Source organism: Berghia stephanieae, chromosome 9 (assembly GCF_034508935.2).
Source record: "Berghia stephanieae isolate SIO BIC M18660-M18661 chromosome 9, UCSD_Bste_1.3, whole genome shotgun sequence".
Classification (NCBI taxonomy): Eukaryota; Metazoa; Mollusca; class Gastropoda; order Nudibranchia; family Aeolidiidae; genus Berghia; species Berghia stephanieae.
In genome coordinates this window covers 23,065,052-23,076,174 of record NC_088368.1, presented here as the reverse complement: position 1 = coordinate 23,076,174, position 11,123 = coordinate 23,065,052, and the positions used below count along the sequence as shown (strand labels likewise).

The following is an 11,123-nucleotide window of genomic DNA, read 5'->3' as shown; positions in this document are numbered from 1 at the left end:
GCAGGTCTGATAATCCAATTTATTATGGGCTCATTGTTGTTATGGAAATCTCAAAAGTAGACGCAAAATATTGTCCATTACAACAATGTTAAACTAGGCCTATAATTGCGCTTGGATATCAGACCTGTATGTGTTTACGTCCAATTTAATGGATTGATTGAATGGTCTGGCACCACAACTATCTTGATTTAAAGATAAATATATAATCTTCAATTGTGCACAGAAAAAAGACGCTTATTGAGCATCTCCGTCTTGTCTAAATCTATTGCTTAATTTAAGATTGTTGTAGTGGAGATTAGATTGCGCTAGCTTTAGAGTATTTCCATCACACCAATTAGCCCAATACAATTTAGGTTATCAGTCCTATAAATATGTTCCTGTCGTGTCGGTTGAACTAGAAGCTGAAGATATAATCGAGAGACAAGAAAATGAGTCCTTAGGTAAAGAGATAAAGAGGGGGCGGAGAATAGGTTCATAGATAGCATAGAAAGAGAGAGAGAGAGAGAGAGAGAGAGAGAGAGAGAGAGAGAGAGAGAGAGAGAGAGAGAGAGAGAGATGAAACACGTTTTGTCTGTCTCCTGAATAATGTAAATGTCCTGAAACGTCGTTTGATTTGTAATGTTCCATCACATAAGGGTCACGTTTATTACCTAGTAGAAAGGAAATCACATTACGCAAGTTTTTTTTATCAATGACCGATATGTCTCGACATGTGTTTTGCTTTTTCCCTTCATAAAAATATACTAGCCGGTACTTCCAGCACAAGGCGTGTCTGCGGCCATGTGATGACGTCAGAGGCTGGGACGGTTGACGTTATTGGCCAGCTGGACAGGGACGTATGCAGTCATGTGATCGTTGCCCCACCTGGACACGTCGTCAACATCACCCTGTACGCGATGATGGTCGATTGTGAAGCAGGTTAGTATTTTGGTTGCGTCAATTGCCAAGGACCTTGGCAATTATGAAATTGTCAATTACCAAAAAAAAAAAAAAAAACCCCAAAAAAAAAACCCACGTCAATTCATCAACTACGTATGTGTACTTTTAACTGCCACGGAGTAACGTTAGTGTCCCGAAGTGATGTATTGTCACGGAGTGATGTTATTAATATTAATCTACATCTGTTCCCTATTTGAACTTTTTCCCCTATGTCTTACTTTTTCTTCAAGTCCTTTTAATTGTACATCTAGAATGTTTTTACTATCCAATTTTCTTCCTTTTTACTGGCGTTGATATGATCTAAATGTTTTGCAAGTGCCGTAAAACCCTTAAAGCAAAAACAAAACAAATGTGTTACGTGAATTGTTCCTTATTATGACGATGTGCAGTATATTTTCCTTTAAATCAAAAGAAATTTTCCTTTTTTTTAAAAAAAATAATCTAATATTCGGTAGGGAATTGCCACTTCGGTCTTCTGTTTCTCCCCGCTGCATCCGAAAACAAAAGTAATTTTTGTTTTGAAATGATTTTAACTCATCTTGGAATTCGTGAAAAGACTTATAAAAATTAAAAACAAATGCCGAAGAGTGTAGACTCTGTCCTTTCCACGACGATTGACAAGGAATGAATGATTGGAACAAAGTGACGGATTCGAGATTCGTATGCGCGCAAATCGAGGCCCAACTAAAATCACCACACGCAGCTGAAGAGTTCCAATTTTACTCTTTGGCAGTTGTTGAACCGTCAACTACCAAGGTCTCACTCCTTGGCAATTGACACTTCCTAACATATTTTTTTTTGTCAAAATGGGCTTTATAAATAAAATAATCTGTTATATTGAGCAACATTCATTGACTGTATTTAGTTTTACCTGAGGTCCCAAGCCAACTGCAACACTGAACATGTAGCATGAGAGAGACAATTACAATATTCTTTTTCAGACAGAGACAATGATGTTCTCAGTAATCATTCATTTAATCATTTGTAAAAAGTTAGTTTGGCCTATTGTCGAAATTTTAGATTGCTCAAAAAAAAAGAAGCCAGAATATGGTCTTAGAATGGTCCCAAATTATCATTTTGTGCAACTAATGTTAGTATGTTCATGTCTTACTCAGGGGAATCTCTTCGCTTCATCGACCTTTTGGAGCCCTCGTCCGACCTTGACCAGGATATAGACGCTTATACCTGGACGTCCTCATCCAATAATGTGGAGGTTTTGCTCTCAGTTCATGACGTCACACATGGGTACAGGATGGAGTATCAGACGATACCGAGAAAAGCTCCCGCACTAGGTAAAATCGCAACAAAATCCTCCAGATCACACCAATGTAGATCTTATATAAACTTCATAAAGTTATTAGGAAAGATTGAAATACTCTACGAGCGTCCGTCGTCTGCTTTTTCCTGGCCTTGGACATCTTCTTTATAGCCATTTTTAGTTCTTTTGATATTTAGTGCCTCCATGTCAGTTTCGGACTCTCTACCTTTCGTGTCCCTTGGGGGTTCCAATTGAGGTACTGGCGGGTGACGTTTCTCCCAAGTCCTCAATTTGTGACGACCCAGCTCCATTTCTTCCTCCTGATTTGGGTGCTGATGGGTTCAGGGTTTGACCTCACCCATAATTCACTGCTAAAAATGGATTCTTGTCATCAATTTTCAAAATCCCGCGGAGGCATTTGTTTACGAAGGTCTGAATTTTGCGAGTAAGGGTGTTTAAGGCTGTTTGGGTGTTTGTGACTATCCATTTCTTGAACCTCTAGAACCCTACCTCTCTAATTCAGATTATTTTGACTTTCTCTAGATCATAACGGTCATAGTTGTGGATGGATGCGAACGGTCCTGGGTGAGGTCCTTTGACCTCATTGATAAGCAGGAGGGAGGTCATTTGCTGTGTTATCTATCTCCCTAGGTCTACTTTTCGAGTTCCCTGTCTTTGTCTCGTAACAGGATCACTTGGTTTTTCATGGCCCCGGCCGGAATCCTTGCGTGGGAGGAAAACAGTCAAATATATAGGTATGGTTCTAGAAAGATGGTATTTTTTTCTCCTTGTATATTATCTCTCTGCTATGTACTGATATATATATTTTTTTATTTTGAATATAGATAATGGTTTGTAACTTTTTTAGTGTATTCCTCTTAGTAGGGTCCTGTGCTTGTGTTTGAATGATCTAAGTACACTGATAGTATGCTCTCGGAATCTACATCTCTTCTTTATATGAGCCATTTCCCCTATGTCATATTTTTTCTCGTGTTTTTTAAATTGTAAATCTATGTAGAATATTGGACATTCCCATTTACTTCCTTTTTACAGGCATGGAATGATCTAAATGTGTCACAAACGCTTAAAACCCTTAGAAAACGAAAAAGAATTTCTGATTCTGATTGTTTAAGTTTATAATCTTGACTTTTTTTTTGAGCTTTTATATAAGGCAATATCCACTGAACGTGCTCAAAGTGCTTTCCAAAAAGTCCCTGACCAACAGCAACACGTAACATTTAGACCTAGACATGACACCTGTTAGGCGATATTACAATTTTTTTTCCAACATAGGCAACGCTGTTAACGGCCAGGTACTCATTTCACACATGAGTAGGGTGAGAGAATGTGAGTAAAGAGCCTTATCAAAGGACTTAACTATGCGACGAGAGGCTCGAATCCAGGACCTTCCGATCCGAAAGCGAGTGTCATACCACTAGACCACATAGCCTTACACAATCAAAAAAAATTTCTTCCTCTTACATTATAACGGACAGATCACCGGATGTATGCGAATGGTCAAATTTTAAAATCAGACCCTACGTCATCGCTGACTCTTCCTTGGTTTTATCCCCTGCCTTCCGCGTCTGGTTCATTCACGTAATAGTTATAGGAATTTTCAAAGGAAATGACGCAAGTTGTCTGGAAGGGGGGGGGGGGGCTTGTTTTTTCAGCTTTATATTATGTTTGAATAGAATTATGTACCGCGTTCTTATTGCATCCAATCTTACTTGCTATGTAGTACATTCTGTGTATCCTTCTTTGAATAATGTCACTGTCTGAGCTCTGTGTATCTAGATCAGAAAATGATATTTAAAAAAAAAAACTAATTCTTTAAAAGATGTGTAAATTCCAGCATGTGAGAGTTAGATACATCAACATAACTTGAAATATAATAAAACATTTGTTTTGTTCCACTGAAGTCGACGTCTACATAAACACAGGTCTGACATCCGAACCCACTGATGGGCCTGGTTTGTTGAACATTGTTGTAATGGACAATATTTTGCGTCAATTCTTCAGTTTTCCATTACAGCAATGAACCCATGAAGAATTTAGTTATCAGACCGGCAAATAAATGCACGTCGATTGAAGTGGTTAGAAAACCTTACCAGTCAAAATGCGTTCGCCTCCGGTGCTGCACCATAAGACGCGATGCAAATTATGCCAAAATGCTGCGAACTATACGATTCCAAAGCTTGGTCCAAAACGTTTGGCCACAATTGTATGTCAATAGATCCATTTATTTATCCATGTGTTTATCAATTCGTCTACTTATATCTTTGTCTATCTACCGACCTACAATATATCTATCTATCTATCTATCTATCTATCTATCTATCTATCTATCTATCTATCTATATATTTATCTATCTATCTATCCATCTATCCATCTATCCATCCATCTATCCATCTATCCATCTATCCATCTATCCATCTATCCATCTATCCATCTATCTATCTATCTATCTATCTATCTATCTATCTATCTATCTATCTATCCATCTATCCATCTATCCATCTATCCATCTATCCATCTATCCATCTATCCATCTATCCATCTATCCATCTATCCATCTATCCATCTATCCATCTATCCATCTATCATCTATCCATCTATCATCTATCTATCTATCTATCTATCTATCATCTATCATCTATCCATCTATCTATCTATCCATCTATCTATCCATCTATCCATCTATCCATATATCTATCCATCTATCCATCTATCTATCTATCCATCTATCCATCTATCTATCTATCTATCCATCTATCCATCTATCCATCTATCTCTCCATCTCTCCATCCATCCATCCATATATCAGGGTTTGGCTTTTTTCACCATTTAACATAAATTGACACGACATTTTGAAGCCATTTTCATAATTTTTCTCAAACAATATGTGGTTTACAGGTTGTAGCCACCAGTTCACGAACCCCTCTGGTTCAATTGAAGGCCCAGTCTACCGACGTGCATCAGGAACTTTACACTGTGAGACGTTCATCACGGCACCCAGAAGATTTAGAGTTCAAATCCAAATGACGGAACTAACTGATGTTGGCGTAGATTCGTTGAAGGTAGGTGTGGATTTTGTGGTCTTGTGGTATGAATCACCGGTCGTGATTTGTAGGTCGTTGTCGTCCTGGTTCGAATCTCGTTGTCGGTGGTTCAAAGCGAATAAAACCTTTCATTAACATTTTCAACATTTTCTCATCCTACTCAGTTGTAAAATGAGTACCTGGCGTGTAACTTAGTCTGTATGGCTCTCTGGCTCCGTGGTACGGTTTCTCATATTGTCACAAAAGTCAAGCGATATTAAGCATATTCAGTGGCTGACGGGTTTTTCTGATCGTTTAAAATTCTGGTTCTGACGCTGTGTCCTAGGATCAGGCATTTTACACACATTAGCCCGTTCCACTCAATTGTGAATAAGTGTCTAACTACATGCTGTGATGGCTATTGTAAGAGTGTTGATGCACAAGGACGCCCAACAGGTGACTGGTACTGTGTATATAGAAATATTGTTCCATATGGCCTGCCGGAGGGATGAATTAAACATCATAAAACGCATTAAACACGTTATGTCCATGGAAATGTGCTATATAAATGTTAATATTCAATAATCTTATCTATTGTTTTATATTTGTTGTTTCTATGGAAAAAAAGAATTTATTCTAGTCATTTTGAATAGTTTGATTTATTAAATTATTAAATGATTGATTTATATATATATATATATATATATATATTATATTTATTTAGTGACTTCAATTATATACATTTTACTTTGGTAATTCACGTGTTTCGTTTTTTTCTCTATTTGAGCAAGTAACCCCAATTGCTCATTCACGTTGCTGCACTGCGAATGACGCCTGGGTTATCTCGAAACCTTTCTTAAGCGGACAGTAAGTTGTTGTACAACAAGAAATGACTAAAGGACATTTCTTATATTTTTATTGAATTATTAAATGTCTATAGCAAATGGATTTTCCTGAATTTAACATTCCAGCTCGTTTATAATGATATTCAAATTTTCCAACAGATTTACGATGTCATTGACGGTAGACTTAGACAAGTCACTGTAAGAAAAGATGAGGAATGGACCTCCAGCTCTAACGTTGTCAAGCTGGTATCGATTCAAAATGGATTGAGACAGGAGACAAGACAGCCCAATTACATGGGACATTACCTATTCATTCTTCCTTGGTAAGTTAGTAATTTGCTTGGTTATCTCTCTTGAGTTGAACACCAAGGGCCCGTTTTCATGAACGAGGACTATATCTAGTAATGTACTGGTCTAGTAAATGACTTGATATTCTTAAGCCTAAACGGAGCAAGTGACCAAAAAAAAATCGGATTTCTTGAACGCTTTTAGTCTCGGACTAGCTAGTCTCTTGCCTAGACGTGGACGTTGTATGGACGATGACTAATTCGGCTGTTTTGTGCTGGTAACATTCCGCTCTCGAGTACATGATGGCAAGTAAGATACCGCCTTTATACTGTCAACGGAAAAGATTTCCAAAGAGGAAATTAGCAACACATGCGATATAGATAATACTTCGTTCTTTTCATAATTTTAACTTACTTTTACCGTGATGAATCAAATCACGTGATATTGACTGTCGGCTGTTATAGACTGCAATGATTGTCAACTGTCAATTCTATACTGAGGCCAATGTCATCATAGAGACCGACTTACACGGAGAGTGAAGCTCAAAGAAATTGAACCAAAAAAAAAAAAACACTTATAAACAAACAAACGAGAAGGTGTGTTCTGATTAATTACATTGTTTCAGTCAGTTACAATGCCAGCAGAATAACGTTTGTCTCCACTATTATTAGATCTCTGGTTGTTCTTTATACGCAAAACCTTATATTTTGGAATCTCGTTTACTCGCAGATTGCAAGCCGATAGATTCAGATTTTTAAAAAGTTTTTACTCAGATAAGTGTGTACTTCGACAATCTGCACTTATCTTATATATTTTAAAGCCAGTGTCAATGGCAAAAGGACACTTTTATCCTCTGTCATTCGTAACCGACGTATTTTCTTTCCGAATCGAATCGCACCAATCCAAAAATAGCTGTTATCCTGTTGACGCTATGTCATATCCTAGTAACTAGTCTCAGACTAAAGCATGTAGTCTTGTCCCAGCAAATGACTAAAACTTGGCCAAACTTAGTCCGAGGGTGTCGTGATTTTATTCTGGGACTTGCTTAGTCAGCTCACATGAAATCCGATTTTTTTCAAGTCCTTGACTAAATTCAGAGATAGTCTAGAGACTAAGCGCTAGTCCGCGTTTATGAAAACGAATCCAGGTCTGTTAAATGGATGTGTTTTCTACCTATTTCAATTCCTTCCCTTGATCAGTTACAGATTTATAAATATTAGAGTGAATGACATAATCAGTCGAATGGTGAAAAGGTTCGAACTGAGATATTGCCAATGTTTATAAAAAATGAGTCCTTGTCATAAATGATCAACCTTTTTTGTACATCTTAGGGAAATATCTAAGCTTAATTTCACTTCTAAATATTTTTACAACTAGTCAAGTTGAAAAAGTAGGAAATTTGAGAAAAGTTACTGGATACCTCTCCCATACATCTGATCATAACTTCATGAAAAATCACCCGATTTACTTCAAATAAAGATTAAAATGCTCTTGGGAGCATATTCTTTTAGAAAATGCAAAAAATGTAAATCCAAAATTTTCACCTTCCAACTGATTATGTCATGCACTGACACAATTTATAAAGGCCGACTCGCGTATGACAGCTAGTTCAGGGTTGTACTTATTGTTATCTATGTGTAAATGTGTCAGTTTAATTCTTAGAAATTGTCAAAACATTTGAACTACTTTTTCCATGCACGATGGTCATCAAACGTATTTCCCTAATAATTCCTGATGTTGCGGATAAGCTTTGACATTTTAGGGATGGTCTTTTTCCGGAAGTCCAGCTTTTTAAGAATCGTCCGATTGATCTTGGTTAGTATTGGTGGATGGTTATTTGTTTGTTTTGTTTTTTTTTTTTGTTTTTTGTTGTTTTGTTTTTTTGTTCTTTTATTTATTTATTGTTTGTTTGTTTTTTTGTTTTTTTTGGATATTTTATTTTAAAGATGAAGAGTATTGTGTTATTCAAAGGATCGGCTATGTGGTCTTGTGGTTTAACACTCGTTTTCGGACCGGAAGATCCTGGGATCGAGCCTCGCTCGGCACATAGTTGAGCCATTGGAAAAGGCTCTTTACTCACATTCTCTCACCGTACTCAGGTGCAAAATGAGTACCTGACCGTTTTTTAATAAATCAGAATACGGCAATTAAGCCTAAAATTTCTAGTCATTTAAAAAAAACTTTTTAGCTCAAATTTAACCCAAAATAATGCTTTTCCTTTTCAAATTTGAAATCCACACAGAGAATCAAGAACAGAACACCCTGATTGGTACAGCTTTACGTCATTTTGCAATCAATTATATTTGAGGTTATCACGTGATTGTCATATCCTCGATGAGGAGTCACTTGTACCATCATTCTGTTTTGGGTTTTGGATTTGTTTCTATGTATTTGTTTTTTGTTATTCATTGTTTGTTTTGTTTTTTGTTCTTTTTTTTTTTTTTTTTGGAAGGAGGGAGGGGGTTTGGTGGTATATATTTATTGTATTTATATTTTGATTCTTTATTTTACTATTTTATTTCATCTTTGCTTTGTTTTGTTTTTTTAGGTCTTTATTAGAAGGGGGTGGGGGGGGGGGGGTTAAAACTTATTTTGAATGTTTTTTTTCATTTCTTTCTTATAGAGGTAATATTATTATTATTATTATTAAGCTTTCAGCTTGTACGATTATATTATGATTAAAGTTAAGAGTTTTAGACAACGTAGAGATCTTTGTGTTGTGTTTTGTTTTGTTTTAATTTTTAGATGATGAGTACAGACGCATGTGATGTCATTAGATCATATATTCAGTAAGCTGATGGTATAGTCAATGGGTTTGAGATAAAGTTTTAGAACAAGCTGTGCTTAAAAGCATCCAAGATAAAATTCCCATTATATCCCTTTGGTAATAGGAGAAATAGTTGCTTTTTTTTTTTTTTACGCTAGCGTAATAGTAACAGCAAAAATATTACAAGATCTTCTCATTATCATTCTTACTTGCAGATCTGATAACCTAAATTGTTGTGGACCCATTGTTATAATGGCGGAAATACTCGCACTTTGCTTAACCAAACAAAATCCCCCCCCCCCCCAAAAAAAAAAAAAAAGCATGCAAAAACGAATCACTCCCAATAATCAGTTTTCCTCGTCCGGGTAACGAACTCAAAACATTCTATCGACCAGGCTTGCTACCATAATATCAAAAAGGTTACCCAATGATTAAGACAATCTCATGCCCATAACCTTCTGCATACAATACGCAAGTATTTGATGTGCTAGGTTTCAAGTTTAATAGAAATAATCACTTTCTGTTTGGTGTTCATATGAACTTTTACATGTAAATAGAAATAAGTTAATTTTCTTTCATTCATACTTGGGGGGATTTTTTATTTTCTTCATGGTCGGGTCTTTAGCATAAGACTGGGCTAATATAGGTGTCATCCGCAGTGAGCAACAAGGGCTAAGTTTCTTGATCAAGGAGAAGTATAATGCCTTGGTTTTATAATGAAAAAAATGCACATACCTTCCCTAGAGTAAAGGTGAACACGGTTAACAAAGAAATGAACAAATTAATTATTTGATGATATATAATAATCATTGCACGTTTATTGAAACATTAGGGTACATTCTCATTGTAGGTGTAAGGATTATTATGTATAGATATATATTTATTTCTAAAAATTACATACACACATTATATATATATCATATATATATATATCATATTATAAGCAAATACAATATTTTATTTAAATTTGACTTGACTTTTCATTTCAATCAATTAAGGATACATGTGCACTTAAAGAGCTAATGAGTTTGTGTTATCATTAATACATAGCCCCAGTAACAGTTTAATTGTTTCCTTTATATGCTTTAATTCTATTATTATTTTTATTATATATTTCTGTCTTAGATTGTGAATAGCAGTAATTATGGCCCGGTAAAGTATTTTTTAAAAAGGAATTTTTCAGAGACATTAAGACCATCGGGCCAGAGCTTAACTCGGTTTCTATAGCGTGAAACGGGCAATAGAAATTGATTGGTGCCCTTTGGATTAGACGCTAGTCTGTCGCAAAGTACTTTCCGCTAGATTTTACAGCCCCAGCTACCCAATCAGTGTTGGTTGGGAAGGAGGGGTCAGAAAAAAATCTCGGCCCTTTTGCGTGTGAAGCAAGTGGTCTACCAACTGAGCCATCGGGACTGTCCCCCCCCCCTCCCCCCGGCAATGTATAACACCGTTAAAATTGTTACAAAGTAACATCTATATTAAGTAGACCCCTTTGTCGTACTCTGAAAAAGAACTCATCGCTCCAAATTAGGATGAAAGCAGCGCAGCACGCCTGATCAAGATGAAAAAGATAAATGAACCTAGTGACTATTTCAAATCCTGGCCTCCAAAACACCGACACGAAAATGGACAGTTTCATTCCCCTGACATCCAATCAAAGACCTCAGACAATTCTCATTTTACCTTGACATAAATTGAATTTTTTAACTCAAATTTAAGCGCACAAAGTAACGAATGTGACGATTTTTCTATAGTTGGTAAGGAGAGGGTTAATCATTCGATATTTGAGGGACGAGATTTCTGATTCAATTTTTTTAAACGGTTTGTTTGTTTTTTCAGAGTACTTCAATATTACTCTATCAAAACGCTGCCTTTTGGTGTATTAATAAATCGTAAACGTTAAAGTGCGGCCATCGTTATTAAGATAGGAATAGAACCAATTTAACATAATGTTTGTTATTAATTTAAGGAATTTATGGCGCTT

The 11,123-nt window shown here is 36.2% G+C and overlaps 1 protein-coding gene across 1 annotated transcript in view; it reads left to right on the top strand.

The window, feature by feature from the left end:
* Nucleotides 1-9,144, top strand: part of LOC144979324 (uncharacterized) — a 9,355-nt gene extending 211 nt beyond the window's left edge. Inside the window, exons 2-6 of the mRNA XM_078925957.1 lie at nt 748-918; nt 2,055-2,231; nt 5,115-5,278; nt 6,244-6,407; nt 8,615-9,144. Of these exons, the coding sequence (XP_078782083.1) occupies nt 786-918; nt 2,055-2,231; nt 5,115-5,278; nt 6,244-6,407; nt 8,615 (639 nt within the window). The 5' untranslated portion in view covers nt 748-785 and the 3' untranslated portion in view covers nt 8,616-9,144. The remainder of the gene's footprint in view (nt 1-747; nt 919-2,054; nt 2,232-5,114; nt 5,279-6,243; nt 6,408-8,614) is intronic.
* The last annotated feature ends 1,979 nt before the right edge of the window (nt 9,145-11,123 follow it).